General features: G+C 32.8%; 3 protein-coding genes across 3 annotated transcripts; 2 read left to right on the top strand and 1 right to left on the bottom strand.

Annotated features, from left to right (window-relative positions):
* Positions 1-2,419: 2,419 nt before the first annotated feature.
* Positions 2,420-4,053, top strand: LOC125202109 (myb-related protein 315-like). The gene is made up of 3 exons (XM_048100453.2): positions 2,420-2,741; positions 3,132-3,261; positions 3,507-4,053. Exons 1-3 carry the CDS (start codon positions 2,609-2,611, stop codon positions 3,982-3,984), a joined length of 741 nt encoding a protein of 246 aa, XP_047956410.2. The 5' UTR covers positions 2,420-2,608; the 3' UTR covers positions 3,985-4,053.
* Positions 4,054-7,960: 3,907 nt separating this feature from the next.
* Positions 7,961-10,605, bottom strand: LOC125201598 (uncharacterized). The gene has a single exon (XM_048099771.2). The coding sequence runs from the start codon at positions 10,391-10,393 to the stop codon at positions 8,036-8,038; it is 2,358 nt and encodes a 785-aa protein (XP_047955728.2). The 5' UTR covers positions 10,394-10,605; the 3' UTR covers positions 7,961-8,035.
* An 8,183-nt stretch (positions 10,606-18,788) lies between these two features.
* Positions 18,789-19,618, top strand: LOC125200871 (BAG family molecular chaperone regulator 3-like). Its single transcript, XM_048098683.2, has 2 exons — positions 18,789-19,041; positions 19,185-19,618. Exons 1-2 carry the CDS (start codon positions 18,807-18,809, stop codon positions 19,412-19,414), a joined length of 465 nt encoding a protein of 154 aa, XP_047954640.2. The 5' UTR covers positions 18,789-18,806; the 3' UTR covers positions 19,415-19,618.
* Positions 19,619-23,732: the final 4,114 nt, after the last annotated feature.

Raw genomic sequence — 23,732 nt, 5'->3', positions numbered from 1 at the left:
TGTGAGCAAAAAAATTCTCTTCCTCTTTTTTTTTTTTCCGTGCTGCATACTCCTCCATTTATAGGCGTTGAGGTGGGGCCCAGCGAGGTATAGATAGACCTTGTTGCCCTCAGCTATTAACTCCCTTCCTCTAGCCTTCTTTTCCTTCAGTTTTGATCAATTTCTGCTCTGTTCCTCGCTAGACTATTTCCTCCAGTATCTCCTGGATCTAGCGCTTTATCACACACCTGGCTTAATCAAACATGTTAGACCCAGCAGAAATGTGATGCTTTTCACTATATAACCAATGCATGAAATTAGCCTTATCAGTGTGAAATGATGGAAAATAGAATGATGTTAATTAAAATTTAAAACACGATTTGTCAGTAATTATCAACACACGTAGTCTGTCGGTAATAGTAAAAATTAAAATATTAAATTAACTCCAAAATTAAAAACATTGACACACGTACTTGTCTGTTGGTGATTTCACATTCGTTGTTAAACTCCACCTTTTGTAGTGCTTATGGAATTCTCATTCATTATTCTGCATTTAAACTATTATAGCATCAAATCAACCTCAAATTCTGAAAATTGTGTTTTTATTCTTATTTCTAAGTACATAAACCAACCACATTCCAAATTTACAAAAGAACATAATTTCAAACTACGAAAGATGTTAAAAAAATGAGATTGTTTAGCTTCGTATCAATTATTTCAATCTTTTAAATTCCAAATAATGGAGTAATTTTTTAAAATTCAAAATAAAAGATAATCTATCTTTCACATCCCCTAATTTAATGGCAACCTAATCCTAAATCTTGAATCGAACATATAGTCGACAATGTACACACACACACATGTATATTTATTTATGTTGTTTGGTGTTGTAGTCGTGCTTAGAGCAAATGATGAGGGAATATAAACTAAGTAATTGAAAGCATGTAATTTAAATGCATGAACCAAATTGTTGCACATCTCATCATTGTTCTACATCCAATGTTCCAACCATTTCTCTTCTCTAAATTAAAATTTTGTTTTAGATATGTAGCTAATATAACTCAGACAACATCAAACCTGATTCTATACGATGTTTCTTGATGTATTATCTATTATTCACGCTTCCGGCATACCATATTTACTACTCCAACCATCCCACCATAAGCGAGGTGCTTTATTTTTACACTCATTTTGGAAAAATAATATAAAATAGTTAAAGTGTAGACACTACAAAAAAATATCTTTTAGAGATACAAAAACTTAAGACACAATTACTAGCGTTTTGAAATTTAAAAAATAACAATAAATTAGGACGCAAAAGAAAACGTTTGAGGGTAAATTATCTTAATGTTTTACTTTTTAGGACGATTCTATTTGTGTCCCCTAATTTTAATTGAGACACTAACAATAATGACACTTTATGAAGCGTTGGTGGTATAATTAGACAAACAAACTAGCATCCTTAATAACATTAAAAAATGTCCATATCCGGTTTCTTTGTTGTAGTGAGATAATGTAAAGTATGGGAGAGAATATTGCATAGAATAGTCTTATTTACATTATGCTATCTCTTACAACTATACATTCTCTTCACTCTAACTATTTTATATCATTTTTTTTTAATACGAGTGCAAAAAATGTAGTTGCTCACTTATGGTAGGACGGATGGAGTACTATTTCTGTCTAACAAAATAAGTGTTAAATGACATAATTAGTAAAGTAAGAGAGAGAATGAGAAAAGATGGTTGAAGTAGTGTTAATGGATTGCATGGTATTAGTAATATTATTTAAATAATTTAAACATATTCAGTAATTGATCTCATTTTAGTGGAAGACCCAAAATAGTAAAATTAGTCAATTTTTTGGACAGAAATAGTATTTAATACTTATGCATTGATAAAATGAAATATGAGACGATAATGTACAACATTAAAGTGTAGCATTAATTTCGAACCTATGTTACATAAAAAAAATAAAAACTTGCGATTGAGACAAGAGTATCCATTGCAAATATTCGAACTAGTATTAGATTTTGGAAGTAATTAAGAGTAGTCACCCATAACGACAAAACTCGCCAGCATTGATAGCACCAAAGGGAAAGAATCATTTAATTTATTTTTTCGCCCTAGTTTAAAAAAATAAAACACCTCTAAAAGTATACTTTTTGCTGCATAATGAGGATTTTGTCAAACCAAAGAATAATCTATTTATCCCCACTCTCAATCCTTTATCATTACAAAACAAAATGATGTATAATGATGATGCAATAAAATATGAGATTGAAACACGACCGGAAGCAAGGTCATACATTATTGCGAAAATTATATGTGCACAAATGATTGTGCAATTTATAATATTCTCACACATCCCATGCTTTTTAGGCCTTCGCCGTTTTTATGTTTCTTTTAATTCAATCATGTACCTTAACACCTCCCCTTTAGACATCACTATTCATTATTTATGTCATGAAACCCTCCATGATCTGTCAGAAAGAATCTTGTTTCTAATATAAGCTCCCTTTGAGCAAACCTCTCATCATCTTCAATCTTTAGGTCCATATAAAGGTCCCTTTTCCCACTTCATTTTCGGTACTTTTGTAACTTTACTTGATATTTTCGGCGATCGCAAAATGGGAAGACAACCTTGTTGTGACAAGATCGGCCTCAAGAGAGGTCCGTGGACGATCGAGGAAGACCACAAGCTCATGACTTTCATTCTCAATAACGGCATTCAATGTTGGAGAACGGTGCCCAAGTTTGCAGGTTTGTTCGTTTTGATTCCATTATTACATTACCTCTGTTCATAAAAAATAGACAAAGGTGTAAATACCACAAATTTTAATGTGCAGTTCGTAAAATTAAAAAAAAAAACGAGGGAATGAAAAGGTAGTGGAAGTAAGGTAGTGGAAGTAGTGTTAGTGGATATGAGGTCCTCATTTAGAATGATGTGTAGGGTTCGTATTTGTTTATAGCTTTTCACATAATTTGTTGGACGACTCAAAATGGTAAATTAGTCTATTTTATGGACGAAGGTAGTACAGTGTTATGATTCCTATGTAGTATACCAAATTTAACCGGACAGATGAATAATATTTTGAAAAATCAAATCTAAAAAATTGGCACTTTTTACATAATTGTGTGAAATTCATGTAGGTTTATTGAGATGTGGGAAGAGCTGCAGATTGAGGTGGATCAATTATTTGAGACCTGACTTAAAAAGAGGAGCATTTTCGGAAATTGAAGAGGATCGGATCATAGAGCTACATACTCGCCTTGGCAACAGGTCTTAGTTCTATTATTCAAGAATAAAATGATTTTATTCTTTCCTTCAATCAACAAATTTTTGATCCAATAGTTTTACATATTTGGTCTCATCATTTTTAGATACGTGGATTAAAAAATGTTTGTTTTGTATTCAAAGTAGTATGTCCACTAAATTTGAATTACTTTTAATGCATAAAAAGTATAATTTTTTTAAATACGAGCTAGTTATAAATATAATTAATGTTAGTATTTTTGTATGTTTAGGTGGTCCAAAATCGCCTCACATTTTCCGGGAAGAACGGACAACGAGATCAAAAATCACTGGAACACCAAGATCAAGAAGAAGCTCAGGCTTCTAGGAACTAATCCCATAACACAACAACTGCTTGATAAAAAACAAGATAAAAATGAGTTGGAAATGTACCCCAACTCACAAAATGAGCATGAAAAGGTTAATGGGAAGTTCCAAGTGTTGGAAGAATCAAAAGGAGATCATGGAAATGAAGTAGTGGAGAAAGCAATGAGTTCCCAAAGGGAAATTAGTAGTGTTCAATTGATCAACAACTATGAGATTATGAGTAGAAATATGGAGATGGAGATGCTTATGACAAGCCTAGAAAATGCATCTCAAACTTGTTCTTCATTTTCATTTCAAGATTCATTTAGACCCCTCGGCAGTAGTAGCGTGGAACAATGGGTTCAGAGTATGATGTGTTGGGATGGGATCGATTACATTGATTAACAACTCTTTTTTCTCTTCCTAGCAACGTCTTAAATCTTGTTGTGTAGCTTGTTGAGTGTGATTTGTTTTAGTAATGGATATTGATCTTATTTTCACCCTGAAAAATATGAACCATTTTTGTTTTTAGTCCACTTTGAGTATAACTTTCTTATTTGGAAATTCAACTACACTACTACTAATGTGAACATCACTCTCTCTCTTACTTTATCAATTGTGCATTAAAACTCATGCACAACCAAAAGTTTATAGGAGAAATATTTTTCAGGGACATTGGGAGTATAAACTTTAGACGAATTTTGGTATTTGCTATAAACTTTGAAAGCGGTTTTATAAATCACAAACTTAAGATTTGTGACAATGTTTTGTGGTGGGTCATTGTTCAAACGGGACATATTTATGAGTCATATTTTATCCTATTAGACATATATTATTCTATTCATAAAAAAAGGCATGTATCATTCAACGTCGAATTCAAGAATTAGGGCGTCAAAACAACGTCCTTGCATAATTTCACATCAAGTTGGACAAATTGTACACTTTCAAATATTTATGATTTTTAAGCCTATTTTAAAAGTTTTGTGAGAAATAACAGAATATACCTATAAAGTTTACGTGTTAAGATCAATAAAGGTGATTTAGGCATAGTGGCTATAATTTGACAAGTAACAAGATTACCTATAAAGTTTATGATTTAAGATTATATTCTCCAAGAAAATATTTGAGAAGATATTATACATTTATGTTTTGTAATGCATCTTGTAGTACTATTTTTTTTAAAAATAATTTACATTTCTATATGCTTTTTTTCTTTGAAATTTATTATTTTTTAAAAAGAGTATATTTTTTTTTTTGATAAGATAAATGGGTAATATAGGATTCGAGTGGGAGATATCAATAATAGGAGACGGGCCCGTGGTGTTGTGGACCCTTTGTTTATTTTATTTATATATATTCTAATTAAACTAAATGAATAGTTTATTTCAACTATGAAATTAATAAAAATAAAAAGTTATAAAATTAAAATTCTAATAAATCTTAAAATTACATAATTAAAATCTTAAAAGCTCCAAAGTTACATAATAAAAATCTAAGCATTACCCAAAAAATTACGTAACTACAAACTCTACTCTTTCTAAGGTCATGTCACCTTTTAGAGTACCTCCAATTGTTATATGCTCACATTACTTGTGTCGATGTAAAAGGTTTTTTGCAACGCTTATTACAAAGCAACTATATGTATAGGTTCAAAGCCCAAGTTGGAAACTAACTACAATTTTAGATTGCAATTTTAGAATTGGTAATCATAGTGATGTACTATTAAAATATTCTAAACACTCAAAATGATAATGTTAAAAGACTATGTAATACTAAAATTTTAGATTGCAATTTGCAAAAATTGAATAATTATGTGGAAAAAAATTCTAACAGTTGGCTCTAGACTCTCTTCCCTAAAAACCCGCTGTGAATTATTTCATATTATATCCAATCTCACATTCTTTCTCTCTGTAGAAAAACACTTTTTTTTTTCGTTTTTCTCTTCCACCTAAGCTCCAAATCCTGCAATAATGACGTCGGTAAGTTTCTTCTTCTTCGCATATACATATTCATTTGCATGCTTTTTTGTTTTATTTTTGTGCCTACATTTGCATATGATCAAAGATGTAATCCGATTTGAATTTGGAAATCATTATTTGATTTTGATTTATCCGCCAACACATGATCCAATATAATTATGGGTGAAATGCATGCATGCGATTCATGTTTTTTTTTATTATTATTTAAATTATGTTTGAAGTAATTATTTCAAAAATCTAGATCTCTTTCAATTTGTTGGGAATTTTACGTTCATTTCTTTCGTTTTGGATCATGGCAAAAACGCCAAAAAGAAGGGGTAGTTTGAGGTTGAATATGGAGTAGAAGAAACCGATGTAGATTTCAGTACCATTTGTCATAAATTAAATAGGTATATTGGTCCAGAAAACTATGAACTTTGATATTTAAAAAAAAAATAGAAGTGGTCTAAAATATGAAAACTTGTTTAACATGGGTAATTGTGAAATAATTGTGATATTTTAGACCACTTTTAAAGTTTGTAGAATATAGTAAAAAGTCATTATGTTGATTTAGTTATGTCAAGTAAAAAAGAAGGGGGTCACGCATGTCAATCAGATATAGTGACTCGACCAACTGTAGGAAATAACACATGAAATCTCAAGTTTGTGATATTTAGGTCATTTTTTAAAGTTCATAAAAAATATCAGAATTTGATTAAGTTAGTGATTCTAGAGACCGATATCCTAGTTAAACACTCCCTCTGTCCATGATTAAATGTCTCATATCTGACCGGTATGAGTTTTAAGAAATTGTTAAACTTTATAAGGTAATGTAGGTAGAGAAAGTCAGTGGAATGTGTGACCTACTTTTATATATTGGTTTTATAATAAAATGTGAGTCAAATGAGTTATTGGAGTGTATGGTCCACTTACCAAATATAGTAAAAGTGAAATAGGACATTTATTACCCAACGGGCGGAAAAAAGAAATATAAATATTTAATGGCGGACGGAGGGAGTAAAGTAAAGGTAGGTACTTGTATTAATATAAAGGAATTCACAATCTACCTGATTCGTAGGTTAGAAGTTGAAACAACGTTAACATTGTGTGGATCGAGCTATTCAGAACCGTACCTCACTAATGTGTTTGTGTGTGTGTGTTTAAGGAATTTGGAAAATATATGCATTGTCAAAAAGTTATTAAGATACAAATGGATTATCTTAAAAGCTAATTTATGAAACAATCGATAAGCAGTGATATCATTGTGTTAAATTTTGTCTTTCTATTTATCTTTTCTATTCGAAGTCATTTTCACTACACTAAAAAACTCTGGTTACATGCCAATTTTGATTTGGTGTGTTAATTACAGCACGAGAAAGGACAATCATTGCCCAAATTTGGCGAGTGGGATGTGAATAATCCGGCTTCGGCAGATGGATTTACGGTTATCTTTGCAAAGGCGAGGGACGAGAAAGCCAAAGGCTCAGCGGGAGGATCCGAGCAGTCGGGCCGCACTGACAGTAGTGCCCACCATGACTTCCCGGATGCTCCCCGCAAGGTGCATCAATATATTTTGTTAATTACTACTCCCTCCGTCTCACTTAAGATGACACACTTTCATTTTTAGTTTGTCCTAACCAAGATGACATATTTCTATTTTTAGTAGTTTTCTCTCTCCAATTAATACACCAAACTAATTTTTTCTCTTTACAATTAAATATTCAATTCTCTTTCTCTCTCCATTTAATACTTCTACACACTCTTTCTCTTTCCAATTAACCACATTAACCAACCATTCCTAAAATCTCGTGTCGACTAAGAAATGTGTCATTTTAGCTGGGACGGAGGGATTAGTTATTATAAATTTGATCTATTAATAATTAGGACCATGATCAATACGAAACCAGTCTTAAACCTTAAATACTAATAATCTCTATTCAACATTATTTTCAATTGATACAATATCCCTATTGATGAATACAACATTCTTAATGAAGACCAACATCATTTTTCTCTTTCTATTTTCAGAATATGATTCCAATGAATGAGATTATAAGTATTTGATTACGTCTTTATCTATACGTGTGTACAATTAGTGTTCTTTGATTGATGCAGATGGGTTGGCTTTGTTGTTTCTGAGACGTGAATTGCATTTGGAGCTGTGGAAAATGAAATTGGAAATATGCAATTGATGAGAAATACACACACGTATATATATAATGTTCAAATTCTGTTTGAACGACTATTTTTAATTTCAATTTTTTTTTTACTTTGTTTTGTAAATGCATATATGTGTAACAATTACTCGATTCATCTGCAGATTTCCAAATTTATTCCCGATTATGGTTTCATTCTTTATTTGTTTATAACTTTGAATTATTTTCTAAATTTTGTTGAAAAGAATCTCCTTGTAAGAATGGAAATTAAAACACATTCAAAAATTAATTCTATAGAAAATAAGAAAAAGAAATAGACTGCAACCAAAGTTTTTACAAACTTTATTCACCCTTTGATGTATAAATTTCTTTCCTAATAAACGGTTTACTTCTTCTTGGAACATCAGCTAATTTACAGAACTCAGACAGATTCTTCCTCAACTCCACCTTCTTCTTCCTCTCCGGCGGCCGAGGGCCCAACGCAGCAACGTCCACTGTCGCTCCGTACACCTCTGTTGCCTGCACAACAGCGTCGTAGGCCTTGGCCGAGAGCTCTAGACCCTCGGTCCGAGCCCTCAGGTGCAGCTCATAAGCCACCCTAGGCTTCCCATCTCTAGCAAGAGCCTCGATCAGCATCTCGTAGGTGATCTCGTTGGGCGCGATCCCATGAGCCTTCATACGCTCAAACCACTCGTAAGCCAAGCCCCCATGGCCGTTCCGCCCACACGAGCTTATGATTGCGTTGAACGTGATGACCGTGGGATTCATACCGGTGGCAACCATTTCCCCAATGAGGTCTTCCAAGAGATCAAACTTCCCTTGGCCGGCATGGATCGAGGCCATGATTGTGTAGGCGTGCAAATTTGGCTCAAACCCGACCCTAACCATGTGGTCCCACACCTGATAGGCCTGCTCGTAGAGCTTCCCTTTCTCGAGCGCACTGAGCAGAGCTCCATACGAGATGATTGTCGGCTTCTCACCTTGCTCCACCATCCTCTTGAATATCTCAATCGCAGCTGAGGTTTCTGCAGCTTTCGAGCAAGCAACAAGAACCGAGTTCCACTCCCGACTGCGCGGTTTAAGCCCTTTCTCCTCCATCTTATTGAGCAACCTCACACCCCATCTCCATATCCCCTTCTTCCTAGCTGCAGAGAGCAGTATATTGAAATGAGAGACGATCAGCTCGTACGACATGTTATTCGGTTTAGGCCCTTTATCCAGCATATCCTCATAGATCTCTAGGGCAGCCCACCACTTCTTGGCCTTCCCCAATAGCCAAATGAGATGGTTGCAAACAGATAAGCTTATCTCGTTGTCTACTTCCCTTATCCGAGTATAGAGCTCCTTAGCCACGACATGGTGCTCCTCTCGTGTGCACGCCCAAACGAGGCGCTCGTGCTCTGCACGGCCATGCTGCAAGCCAGCCTCGTCTATCTCCCTTAGCAGCCTCAACACCTCACTGCTCCGATTCTCCCTCATCACAAGCCAACGTCGCATCACATGGTAGCATACGCGAATGGTGAAGCTTTCTAGCTTGGAGAACTCAAGATCCCAATCCTCACCATCACCATCTCTCCCAATTTCACCCTCTTTGTATCTATTTCGTGTCTCAACAAAAAACGCTAGGGATCCAAATCCATCTTCTAGTCTACGATAAGCAAACAACATGATAGAAAAGGATGCAGGTGATGGTGATATACCTTTACTTGGCATCTCTTTGAAAATTTGGAGGGCCTTACTTTCCCTCCCTTGCTCTGTGTAAATCCCCATCAAAGTGTTGTATGTCACAACACTCGGATGCACTCCTCTTACGACCATATCACTCATAATGTCCTCAACAAAATCGAACTTCCCACATTCCTTCAACGCTCCTAAAAGGCTGTTGTATATGTAGAGGTTCGGCTGGATCAGACCACCACTCTCTTCACTCTTTCTCTTAAGCCACTCAAAGAGAGCCATTGCGGATTCTAGCTTCTTCTCTTTCCCAAAAACTCGAATCACGGTGGAAAAGACCTGAAGGGGAAGGATCCTTTCCACCTTCAACACTTCCTCCACATCATCAGCAGTTCTAGCCGAGCTCAATCTACGTGCTAGTGCAACAACATCAACCCTTTGACTAGTCACATTCTTAACTTTCTCTCCATGATCAACATCACCGCAATTATTTTCAATTTGAAATTCATTGCCACTATCCATCCCCTCCTCAACTCTATGCTGCTCGGGACGAGCAGATTCCACCCTTTGACTACTCGCATTCATAACCCTCTCTACATCATCAGCCCCATCATCATCATCACCATCAAATTCATTGCCGCGATCCGTCTCCTTATCAACTCCATGACATTCCGAACTGTTCCCTCCAAGCGTGGCCTCATCCAACGCCAACGACACAGCAAATGCCGCACCAAGAGAGCCCTTCTTAAGCTTAGAAAAGCCACTAATCGTGCCTGTGGTTGTAGAGCCCAAATAAAGCAATTTGCATCTCAAATCATAGTTTTTGGCGGCTATACACACTCCATTTCTACAAGCCTTCAAATTTCTCGACAAACGCAATGAACCATAGCCATGAACATTGTAAAAATCCAATATTTTCCTCCTCTCTCCCCATTTAACAGAACTACCGAACGAAACTACCTCCAAATCCAACTGGGGTATTACACAAGATTCACTAGTTGAGGGCCAAATCGTCAGAGCTTGCATATTTGAGCCCAAAATAACTCTAAAAACTAAAGCAAAACTTCAAGATTGAGCTATCCCACCAAAAATTGTGGCAGACTAGTCTAGGATTTTCAACCATCAAGATCAAACAACAGGAAGCCAGAAAAAATAAATGATGTGTTTATGATTAATTTCGGGATAAAATCATACCTTGATTTCAATGGATATGCAGAGGTTTTGGGGTTTGTTTAGTGCAGCTTAAGTTGCTGGCTTTGTCACAGCCATTCAATATCCGAATTCAAACGACGCCGTTTTCGAGGCCCACCTGTTTTGAACCAGGTCCATTTCAATTGGGCCTCACCGCCTAAGGGGCTTATTGCACAGTCATTAAATATGGCTACCTTTTTAGGTACATGCATACAAGTCCGAGTTGTCATGAATCCCACTCGACAACTACGAGTGGGCTTTATTTTTTACTTCCGTCCACCATTAAATATATCTTTTCACTTTTATTACTCCCTCCGTCTCAAGAAAGATGACCCCTAGACTTTTTATAAATTTATTTTGTGTGTTGAGAGGAGAGAGTAAAGTAAGAGAGAGGGAATAAAACAGAGATAAATGTGTTTCCATTTTAAGTAATGCGTCTATCTTAGTTGGGACAAACTAAAAAGGAAAGTGAGTCATCTTCAATGGGACGGAGGGAGTACTATATTTGAAAGTGGATCATACATTTCACCAACTCAATCCACTCACTTTTTATTATGAAACCAATATATAAAAGTGAGGTTCACATTCCACTAACTTTTTCTACCACTCTACTTAAAAAGTCAAACATTTGCTTAAAATTCGTGCTGGTCAGATAGAGACATTTAATCATGGACGGAGGGAGTACCATTTTAATTTTTTGAAAAAAAACATAATTATTATTTAATTTAAAACAAATCATTCCAAAATTTAAATTATACTCCCTTGGTCCTATAAGAAAAATAGAAACCTTAGAAATAGAATAGGTTTTTATGCAAAATTTATAACGTAGGAGAGATAGAAAGAAAGAGTAAATTGGAGTATTGTTAGTGGACCATGAGACCTACCTGGTAAAAGAGAAAAACTTACCAAATATAGAAATTGGCTAAATTTGTGGAAAAGGCAACAAATTTATTTTCAATTTTTTTTTATTTTTTCTCTCCGTGATACTCCCACCGCCCACCAATTAAGATTCGGCACGAGTTCTAAAAATCTTTCGACTTTATAAAGAATATGAGTAAAAGAATTCGTGGAAAGTGGGTTCCATTTCTATATATTAATTTTATATTAAAATGTGAGTGTAATAGTTAGTGGATTATGAGATCCACCTACTAAAAATGGAAAAAAAAGTAAATATGTCTTTAAATGATGGACAATCCAAAATGGCAAAACATGTCAGATTTTGGAGAACAGAAAGAGTACTTCTCAAACTCATATATAAATATCTCATTCAATCTATAAAATTTTCCACACTTCAAACCTCTATCTTTCACTCATCCAAAACATTTTCTTTAATTTAGAAAATATTGTACGATTTTGTTAAAATCTAAAATAGTAGAAGGACCATTTTTGTGTTTATGGAAGTAGGAGTACCATTCCATTCCATCATACCAAGCAGTGAATGACCATTTGTGTGTTTATGTGCTTCTTGGTATGACGAAATAGAATAAGGAGGGAATGAAATAAGTATGAGAATGGAATAACCGTTTCATTCCATTCTTTGCCTGATAAGTGCAATGAATACAAAAAGAATAAAATTGTTATTCCTTAATTGATTTCATTTCTATGTTCGTCAACTATAAATAATATAAAAATAAAACTAAATGAAACTTAGGTAATTCATATGTTGGTTCCATCAAATGAAATGAAATTACGAATAACTATTATGTTGATTTAAAAAAAATTGATTCATTCAAAAATTAGCTAAAATAATTCTCATTTCTTTATCAAGTAGATCACCTTCTCATTAGATATTTCTACTTTATATGTAGGAGACTGTTTTTTAAAACTATTTGTTATTAAAAGGTACTCCCTCCGTCCCATTAAAAATGATCCACTTTCCTTTTTGGTTTGTCCCAATCAAAATGACCCATTATTTAAATGGAAACCCTTTAATCTCTACTTTATTCCCTCTCTCTTACTTTACTCTCTCCATTTAACACATAAAATAAAGTTGCATAAAATTCCGTGCCGCCCAAGAATGTCATCTTCCTTGGGACGGAGGGAGTATTACTACTTCTATTTAGTTTGAAAAGGAATGATTACATTGTTGAATATTCATTTAATTAATCATATTATCGTTTATGAATTGTGATTGTCTCTTATTTGGTTTATTAATAATTTTATTTATAATCATGAAAAATCTCATTTATGATTAAAAAAATAGTAGCACTCCCTCCGTCTTACAATAAGAATTACGTTTGGTGTAGGCACGAGTTTTCAGAAATGTAAGATAATGAATTGAAAATTTTAGTGGAATATAAAGTCCACCTTTTTATATTGGTTTAATAATAGAATGTGAGTGAAGTGAATTAGTGGAATGTGAGACCTACTTACCATTATGGTAAAAGTAATATGTGACTCATATAGTGGGACGGACCGAAATAGCAAAATGTAATTCTTATTGTGGGGCAAAGGGAGTATTATTTACTTTAATAAAATTCTTATTATTTTTAAGAAAATCTAATTTAATTAAATGAAAGATCTTATTTCTTTTGAAATAAAATTTTATTAGTTTTGGCACATTTCCTTTTCATACTTGTTTTGAAAAAATATTAATAAATAATTAAAGTGGAGAGAAAGTAAAGTAAGAGAGGATAATATAGTGAAGGACTCTATCAATAAATACTATCCCCTCCATTTCATAGTAATGGAGGCAAAACTTTTCGGCACAGAGATTAAGAAAAATTGTGTTAGGTGATTTAAGTAAAGAGAGAATAAAGTGGAAAATGAAAATGGTATAGAGATGAAGAGAGAAAAAAGTAAGAGAGAGTAAAGTAGGTGTGGAAAAATGTGTTGACTTTTACTAAAAAGGGAAATGACTCTATTACTATGGAACGGACGAAAATGAAAAAATGCCCCTGTTACTATGGAATGGAGGGAGTATGCAAGTAGTGGAATACTCCCTCCGTCCCACAAAGATTGTCTCATTTTTTCATTTCCGTTCGTCCCACAAAGTTTGTCCCATTTCACCTTTACCATTTTTGGTAGTGGATCATATTCCACTAACTCATTCCTACTCACATTTTGTTATAAAACTAATACTTTAAAAGTAGGACCCACATCCCACCAACTTTTTCAACTCACTTTTCATTACATTTCTTTAAAACCCGTGTCGGGTCAAAGTGGAACTATCTTTGTGGGACGGAGAGAGTATTTTTTAATCATTTGAAATTCTAATATAACTCAATTATGTTCCATCATATCAAGTATGCCAAAGATCTTGAACTCCAGAATCCAGATATTACAATGCAGTTTAAGGGATTTTGTGAAAGAAAAAACATAAAAATTAATGCAGCTTAAGGGGATTTTTAAGCATAGTCACTAGGGATGTCCGTGTAACCCGTAATCCGTAGGCTGGCCCAAATAGCCTGCCAAAGTTATAGGATTATGGTTGAAAATTTATAGCCCGATAAAATTAAAACCCGATTAGCCCGCACCCGATTACCCGCAACCCGTTAGAGCCAAACCCGAAAACCCGATGGGCTGGCTCGAAAACCCAATAAATTTCTATTATTCTATTTTTTACTCTTAATTCGACACTTCATTATTTAATTTTATAATATAGATAACTAAAAATAATAACTTTCAATTTTATATTAAATATATATATTATATATTTAATTTATATCAATATAATAATTGATAAATAAATTAAAAACTTCAAATTCACTAAAAACATTATTTAAATTTCTAAAACATGCATTAAAATTTCACGAAATATATCGAATATTAGTATTTGTTCATGTTTATAATTGAATTTAAGCATATATTTTAAATTTATCATAATTAAATATTTTACATTTTATGAATATATTTTATAATTTTAAGTATATATTTTACTATTAGTCACAAGTAAGGGAAAGAAAAACAATAAAAATTGGTTGAACAAGCTGTGCGTGGTAGGACAGCTAAGCGTGAAGTATCTGATCGAAAACAGATCTTTGATTCCAAATATGAGATCTTCACACTATATATTTTTAGGTTTGCGAATTGCATCCCAACAAAACACAAATCTTATGAAATCCCCATTAAATTACAGTACTTTGCTACTTATTCTTTAAAACATATTTGTTTAAAACTTAATTAAGACATTAACGCCAAATCTAATACATATTTCCAGATTCCCAAGTGATCTTAGCAAGATCATATAAGATTTTATTGATTGGACATTGCGATTTATTATACTTACATGTACCAACTAAGATAACACAAGTTTATACTCCCCTAGTCCCACAAATATATGTCCACTTTGCCACTTTCTATTTCCGTCCGTCCAACAAAAATATGTGCATTCTATTTTTGAAAAATTATACTCTATCCGTCCTTCTGTAGTAGAGACATTTCTTTTCGGCATGAGATTTAAGAAAAATTGTTTTAAATAAGTTAAGTAAAATGAGAATAAAATAGAAAGGAAAAAGATAAAGAGATGAAAGTAAGACAGAGTAAAGTACTTTTTGCCAATAAAGGAAATGACTCAGCTACAGTGGAAAAACCCAAAAAAGAATACGACTCAGCTACAGAGGGACGAATGGAGTATCAATTTAATAATGTAGGTCCCACTGTCCACTAACATTATTTTAACTACCATTCTACTCTTCTCTCTTACTTTACCATACCATTCTCCTTCTCTCTTACTTTACCAATTTTATCTTAATTCTCGTACCATACCTATTGCCCATATTTTTATGGGACGAAGGGAGTATAATATAAGATACTACTCCCTCCGTCCACGAAAATTTGTCCCAGTTTTTCATTTCCGTCTGTCCCCCAAAATTTGTCCCATTTCACTTTTACCATTTTTGGTAGTGAACCCCATATTCCACTAACTCATTCATACTCACATTTTATTATAAAACTAATATATAAAAGTAGGACCCACAATCCACTAACTTTTTCAACTCACTTTCCATTACATTTCTTAAAACCCGTGCCCGGTCAAACCGGGATAAATTTTCGTGGACGGAAGGAGTAACATATTTCTATTTTCAGAAGCAATGAAGTAACATTCTCACTCTAATTAATACATCCAACTACTTTTTCTGTCCAATTAATATATTCAATTTTTTTCTCTCTTTCCATTTAATATTGAGTTATTTGTCTTAAATACACGAACTTTCAACTTTTTATGGTGTTTCCTCTAAACTTAATTTTTGAATATAAATGCATGAACTTTTTTTTTTCTAATTTTTTTTCCAAAATAAAAAATCAAAACTAATGTGGTAATGTGACAATCAAAACTACGTCGTTTTGATTTAATTAAGTTTTAAAAAATAAAAAATAAATTCCATATCATCATCTTCTTCACTTATCTCTCCCACACTCAAATACACACACTACATCCAATAGTATGGAAAAAAACAGAAAAATCATAGTTTCTGAATCTAATCACGGGCCGAGTGGGCGGCGCTGCATACTCGTGAACGGTCCTCTGATCGCGGGGGCGGCCCCCTCTAGGCTAGCGGTCGGGTCGTGCCGGAAGCGGGAAGGAATCCTCTTCCTCATCCTGGAGCGGGCCAACTGCATTGCCTCGTTGTGGCAGAGAAAGAAATACTACCGCCTCCAGTGGCGGATCCAGGATTCATAAACGGAGGGGGCGAAATATATATTAGTAAGATAGTTTAGGGAAAAATTGACATTTTTTTTTTTTATTTTTGGGGCGACTTCGGAGTAAACAGAGGGGGCGGACATGGTAAGTTTACGTCCGGATAAGAGGAAATTAGTCGCACGGCCCTAGATCCGCCAGTGACCGCCTCAACCTCCACCTCCCTAAGCACACGGCGTATTTTTGTCACATTGCTACATCAGTTTTGATTTTTTATTTTGGGGAAAAATCAGAAAAAAATAAAGTTCATGCATTTTCTATTCAAAAATGAAAATTTAGGGGAAAAATTAGAAAAAAGTTGAAAGTTCATGTATTTATAGGGAAATAACCCTTTAATATGTACTCCTACTTTTTCTATCTCCATTTTGCATCTACTTTCTCTCTTTACAAAAATATACTCCCTCCATCCCAAAAAAATAAAGACATTTGGGACGGCACGTGAATTAATGCATAATTGGTAAGTAACAGAGATGAGGAAAAATGTGGTTAAAGTAGTGTGAGTGGATAGTGAGACCTACATTATTACTAGTGTTTAATGGTGGACCTTAGTGGTATAAGTTGTAAATAAATTGATATATATGATTAATGAGTTTGGTAGAAATTTCAATAAATGCAAATGTGATATTTTTATGGGCGGACGAAAAAAAAAAGTATCCTAATTTTTATGGGACGAAGGGAGTATTAACTAATAACTTTTAAATTTATGTGACGACTAAGAAATGCGTCACTTTAGATGGGACAGAGAGAGTACATAAAGATCCAAAATTCAAGGATTAAATTAAGATTTAATTTTATTGTGCTCACATGCCATTACATCCTTAATAAAATCGATATTATAAATAATTATATTTAGAAGAAATTAAAAATAGAATATAAAAACATACATGGTGGAGACAAGAAATTAAACGGTAACAAATTCGTAAAGGAAATATAATTAATAATACATCATTTATTTAAATAGAAAATTTGTTATTTGTTTTAGTTTGGATTAATTATAAACTTTCGTTAATTTTTAAATAAGCACATATAAGTTTCATTGAGAAAAAAGAAAAAAATGTGAATGAATGATTCAAACGAAATGATGCGATACAAATAAAAAATGAAAAATAAGGAAAAAATCTTATTTTTGTCCAGCCCCACACGCTAGACCGATTTCTAATGGGGTTCGCAATTTTTCGATCCTAACCCTATAATTTAAGTGGACTAGTCGGATCAACTCATCGGATTTGGATTGAACTTACATCTCTAGGCATCACTATTGAAAGCCCAAGCATGGAAGACATTCAACAAATTGAACTAGAATAGGTTGTAGTTGAGGTGTCGCGACCGTGCGGATCGACCTCAACATTTGGTGACTATGTCTAGTCTATCCCTGGCCTTTTATTTTTGCATTTAATAAAAAATCAAGTATACTTTATAAGCGTCAAATTTAGGTCTTTATTTGCTAATTAAGAGATCGCTTGTTCCACCATGATTTATTGACAAAACATAGCATGTAGGAGTAGTATATAGTATGTTTTAATTTCCCGACAATGCAACTCCATTTTTCAGACATGAAATTATACAACCTTGCCTTAAATACATGCATATGTTACTCCTATTATACGACAAATTTCATTTCCAAATTTTGCGTTTTTATACACATTTTATTTTTCTTGGCTTAATAAACTGGTTATTATTTTCATTCTAAAAGTTATATTCAGTTTGGGTACGAGAAAATGTTCCAATAGCTAATTTATTTGCAGAAACTAATATGTCAATTTATTTCGTGTAAAGTAATAAAAAAAGTTAAAATAAACAAATAATAAGTCAAAACTGGATGAAGCTAGTGTTCAAATAAACTTGAAGAAGAGAAGAAGCTGCAAATATATTACTAGTATTTACTTATCACGAATTTTAATTATTATCTTCATGAACTGTAAAGGATAATCAACGCTTCCTCTATTTGAAAAGAATTAAATTTTATTTCCGAAATTAATGGAAATAAATTAAGTTATCCATTAATTGTTGCTTTAAAGACATTTATCCGCTGATTACAATAGACCACCGACTAATCTATAATTTTAAGCAATTTAATAAAATATTATTTAATTCAACAGATTAAAATATACTCCTCCACAATGTTTTTATAAAAGAATTAGTTAAGAACATACAGTATTGCGCCTCTTCTTCACATGGCACCTGAAAACCAGCCAGCCGTCCCAACTTAAATAAATATAAAAGGATTATTACCTAACTATAATAAATAACTAAATAAAATAAATAATTCAGAAGTAAACTAAGGTAACGACAAAAATAAATTGTACACATTCTTAGGCAAACATATATTCCCATGTGTCTTAGCTCCCCATAAAATCAGCAAAATAAAATTTTCCCATCTCGAGCCCATGTGTCAAAATCTTATAGCTCACCAAATTATTGATTATTAACATAATTAAACGTTATTAGAGGCTAATATGTTAAAGTATGTATTATTGTATTTTAATGAAGAATTTTTGTCCATATTCATTGCTCATGCCTACTATATAAACGAAGTCTTAGCTCTTACTTTCCATAACTCTTATCAATTGTTGTGAGGGATACATAACTATAAAGAAGAGAGGAAATATGATCAAGTTAAGGTCAAAGAGATTCTGTAGGAGTAGCTCTAAGTTGAGTGGCGGCAGCGGCAGCAGCAACGACAGTGGTGGAATCTCCGGTGAGATAAAATGGGAGCTAAGGCCGGGAGGCATGCTCGTCCAAAAGCGGGAATGCAAAGAAAATAGTGATGAAATAATTACGATTAAGGTCTCAACAGTGTCGTACTGGCATGACGTATCAATTCAAGCAACCTCTACATTTGGTAACGACCATCTCTTTATTAATGAGTTTTACATATTCTCCAACTTTGATGCAATTAACAATAACTAATGACATAAACATTGATTCTCTTATTGTAATACTCCTTTGGTTTACTCTTTGAATTTCTTCTTGATCTTTCAATAGGGGAATTAAAGAATTTATTATCACTATTGACAAAATTGGAGCCCCAAGAACAAAGGCTATTGTTCAAAGGCAAAGAAAGGGAAGATGATGAGCATTTGCATATGATTGGGGTCAAACACAATGACAAAATTCTAATGTTGGAGGATCCGGCTATGAAAGAGAGGAAGCTACTTGGGTCGACCCGTACCCGGATCATCGCTTCTCCTTATCACACTATTACTGCTAATTAATCCTAACTAATCACATTTGTAGCTCAACAGGCTTAACACTTAACAGGTTTGGCCTAACTCACTAATTATTCAATAATTACATGTAATTGGTGAGAAAATGTCTTTCATTATTTCCTTTTTAGTAAATATTTCTATTTTTGTATTCAGGTGGTCGTATTGTACCGTTACGATATTAAAAAAAAAAGTGTCCAAAACTGCGTTGTATTTAACCAAGTGTTAATAAATTATTATATTCCTTTTTTTGGGAATTTTTAATTATATTGTAGCGTGTCCAGAACGGTCAAGCTTATGCATGTGCAAGAGAAAATGTTGATTTAAGGAAAAGAGTTAACTTCCTCTAGTCTCTAATATTTTGAGTTATGACACCACAGACCTCTAACAAAAAAAAAAAAAAAAAATCAAAAAATCCTAACATTTAATAGTTCAGACTAATACACCCCCAGCTAGGGATATCAATGTAGCCCGTAACCCGTGGGCTGGCTCGAATAACTCGCCAAATTATAGGGTTAGGGCTGGAAATTTCTAGCACGATAAAATTAAAACCCGATTAGCCCGCACCCGATTAACCCGCGGCCCGTTAGGGCCAGACCCGAAAACCCGATGGGCTGGCCTGAAAACCCGATAAAATTTCTATTATTCTATTTTTTACTCCTAATTTGACACTTCATTGATTAATTTTATAATATAGATAATTAAAAAAATAACTTTCAATTTTATATTAAATATAAAAATTATATATTGAATATTTATTAATATAATAATTGATAAATAAATAAAAAACTTCAAATTTACTTAAAAAAATTATTTAAATTTCAAAAATATGCATTAAAATTTCATGATATATCTCAAATATTAGTATTTGATCATGTTTATGATTGAGTTTGAATATATATCTCAAATTTATCATAATTAAATATTTTACATTTTATGAATATAACTAATTTTCATCATTATTTGTTGGATTGATAGCTTGTTAATCTTATCAGTAGCAACCCGATTAGCCCGCTGGGCTAGCCCGAAACCCGAACTTTTAGGGTTAGGATTGAACTTTTATAACCCGAAAGAATTCACAACCCGATTAGCCCGCACCCGATTGACCCGTAACCCGAATAGGGCCGGCCCGAAATCCGGTGGGCTGGCCCGATTGACATCCCTACCCCCAGCTCTATATGGGTGTTTTTTCACTCCATTATATTGTGACATATGATTTCTGTCATAAACTTCTTATGTAATTTTCTAATAAGTTCTGGTACATTATACGTAATTAAAAATTTGTCATTGTTTACACTTTCTATTTTTTTTTATATATACAGATTTATCATTATCTGCATTAATTAATATGATAATAATAAAATGAAATCCTTTCCTCCTTATAAAACTCATTTTCTAGTATTTTTCCGTGCTCCTAGTTTCCCTAATTTTTCTTTGTTTTTATCTTAATTTACGGATCAATTTTATTTATTATGAAAATATCCTAAATTTGTGGTATTAATATATAAATTTACATTCTCTTAGTTTCATTTATTAATAAAAAAATTATCCAATGACTAAATAGCTAATATCACATGTTTGAATATTTTTAAAATATTACTCATGTTTCAATGTTCATATAATGTTAAAAATTTTTAGTTTGAGCCAAATTAAAATTCTCAGTAAAATACCAATCATAAAAATCGTCTTAAGTTAGGCTTAGAATAACAAATTAGTTACATGATATATAATGGAATAATATTTCAAATGTCAGTGTTTTCAAGAAAATAATTACTGTGTCATTTAATTAAAAGTGAAATATTTCGTTGTATTATTGATTCAGATTTTATTGTATAAATAATTCACTTTTCCATATTTATTGTTGTTTCTCAATGAATTTCCTACGTGATATAACTAGTATTGTTACCATTAACTAGAAATAGAGGGATATGTGAAGTTTTTTTCTTTGCAAATAATTGACAAAACTTTAATCACGTATGAAGTACCAGAACTTATTAGAAAATCACATATGAAGTTGATGACATAATTTATACGTCAGCGAATTAGGGATTGCCAAAAATGCTCTTCAAGTCATTTGGGCATTTTCGTCCAAAAAGTGGCTAAACTGCATGCGTAATTATACTAAACGTTAGTGTCCTCAGACGCTATTTTTATTGTTAGGAGTGTGTGGTGTCACGACCCAAAATATTAGATACTAATGAGAGAGTTTACTCTAAGAGTGAAGTATGAACATGAAGACTTGCCTAGAATAGTTTGGTTCTCAATATAAAATGATTGTGGCTCCATATTCTTCTTCAAAATACCTTCAGTTTCAAGAATTACTCAGCGGCATGAACATGCCAAGATATAGAGTTAATTAAACAAAAGATAATATTGGTGTCTAATATTACAAAACTTTGAAAAATTTGTTTTTTCCATGAATTTAGAACTTGACATATAATATCACAAATTTAAATAGTTGTTCAATTTTTTCACTGGTACCAATCCAACTACATTAAAATGAGATGGATAATCATATCTGGTTTCTACGGACTTTGTAATCACATCATTATCAATATTCAGTGGTAACCATATCTTATGTGATGTAACAACAAATAAAATGTAGCCAAATTTTGTTGGTGGTGGGAAAAATTCAACATCTATTTAAAGTTTGTAGGAAAAAACAAATTTTAAAAAAATGTTGTGATATTAGACGCCAATATCCCAATAATTAAACAACTACTCACACCAGTATTTGAGACGTTTCCAAGAGCTTAGTTGATCGTCAATAGAACATGTTGTGGCCTTCTCCGCTATCATAACCAAACTTGTACCAATAGCATGAGAATTGATATTATACACTTTAGGGGAACTTAAGGGGAACTTGCTCTATATCACTACTCTATATATGTGTTAAGGTCAAAACCAATCTTATATGTAAAACATCAATAATGTACATTATACACACTGGTAATGTACCGTTTTATATAGATCTAATGTACTATTTTTGAATAATGGACACAATTCATACATTATATGGGATAGTACATTATAGTACATAAAATGTACGTACTACATTAAACCGCACAAAATGTACATGGTTTGATGTTTTGATGGAAGATATGGTTTTGATACTAATACATCCCATAGATATATGTTGATGAATATGAATTACACACCGAAAAAGTGAGAACTAATCATCAAATGTAGAAGCAAGAGTCCTCCATCACCAGCAAATGGATTAATGGGAAGATTGTCCTGGGTTTTGGAAATCAACAACTGGAGGATTTTCTTATGACCAAAATCAGCTGCTTTGTGATGGGGAAGCTAGGCTCAATTTGAGAGAATTGGTGTCTTCATCCACAAACTGTTTAGTCGTATGCCAATCACCTCTTAGTGCACTTCTGTACAAAGCCGAGTCCTTACGCCACTCGTATCATATTTTCATTACCATCAATAATCAATTCTGAATTTTTAATCAATAATCATCACTATAAAGTAGTAGTAGTAGACTAGTAGTAGTAAAATGTTAAGGCCCTTCTTAAGTACTACTCCATGAATGAGATGAGAATTTAATGACAATTTCGTTGCATTTTTATTTTGCAATGTTTATTTGTTTGTGAATATATGAAATTTTCAACATTTTTATTTTTCTCCTATACTTTGAATTTTTTTAATCTATATACATGAATTTTGAGTTAGTATGATAATTTTCAAAAAATTAATTTTTTACAAATTGAAGCTGACATGATCGTTGAGCCAAAAAGCGGCAAGCATTAAAACGGCGTCATTTAAATTGAAAACGGTGATTTGATTCAAAATACACAAACTTTTTTGAGGTTTTCTAGAATTTCTCCCAAACTTTAAGATTTTCAAGAATTTTTTTAATTAAAAAATTTCTAATATTTCCCCAAATGAAAGATTTATTGTCTTAAACATCCAAAATTTTCCTCAAATCACGACACATCTTTAAATTTGTTATTTTTTCAAGACAAAATAATTTTATTTAGATTGAAATTGTTTATTGAAAAAAAAAATCAGAAAATCTCATAGTTCATATTTAATTGACAACTTTCGCTACATAACGAGTGCGAAAAAAGAAGTGACTCAAGTAACGTGGGACGGAGGGAGTAATATGCTAAGTGTACTCCACGTTATCTTTAATTTAGTCGGAATTGTTATCAGAAGAAAAATAAGAAAAATCAAAAGTTCAGTTACTTATATTCAAAAATAAAAATTTAAGAAAAAAGTTTAAATATATCGAAAGTTCATGTATTTACATGCAAATACTTCTAAATATATATTTAGCAATATAGTGTCGTTACCTTGATAAGTGTCGAAAGGCTGA

Source organism: Salvia hispanica, chromosome 2 (genome assembly GCF_029641045.1).
Source record: "Salvia hispanica isolate PSC_SH4W2 chromosome 2, Shi_PSC_v1, whole genome shotgun sequence".
NCBI lineage: Eukaryota > Viridiplantae > Streptophyta > Magnoliopsida > Lamiales > Lamiaceae > Salvia > Salvia hispanica.
Note: the sequence above shows the minus strand (reverse complement) of the source record. Positions and strands in the feature narration are given on the sequence as shown.

What these genes read in the sequence shown, in the direction of transcription:
- LOC125202109 (XM_048100453.2), top strand. Translation starts at nt 2,609, where the DNA reads ATGGGAAGACAACCTTGTTGTGACAAGATCGGCCTCAAGAGAGGTCCG. An exon ending in AACGGTGCCCAAGTTTGCAG is followed by an intron (nt 2,742 to 3,131) that starts GTTTGTTCGTTT and finishes AAATTCATGTAG; the next exon opens with GTTTATTGAGATGTGGGAAG. An exon ending in CATACTCGCCTTGGCAACAG is followed by an intron (nt 3,262 to 3,506) that starts GTCTTAGTTCTA and finishes TTGTATGTTTAG; the next exon opens with GTGGTCCAAAATCGCCTCAC.
- LOC125201598 (XM_048099771.2), bottom strand. Translation starts at nt 10,393, where the DNA reads ATGCAAGCTCTGACGATTTGGCCCTCAACTAGTGAATCTTGTGTAATA.
- LOC125200871 (XM_048098683.2), top strand. Translation starts at nt 18,807, where the DNA reads ATGATCAAGTTAAGGTCAAAGAGATTCTGTAGGAGTAGCTCTAAGTTG. An exon ending in TCAAGCAACCTCTACATTTG is followed by an intron (nt 19,042 to 19,184) that starts GTAACGACCATC and finishes ATCTTTCAATAG; the next exon opens with GGGAATTAAAGAATTTATTA.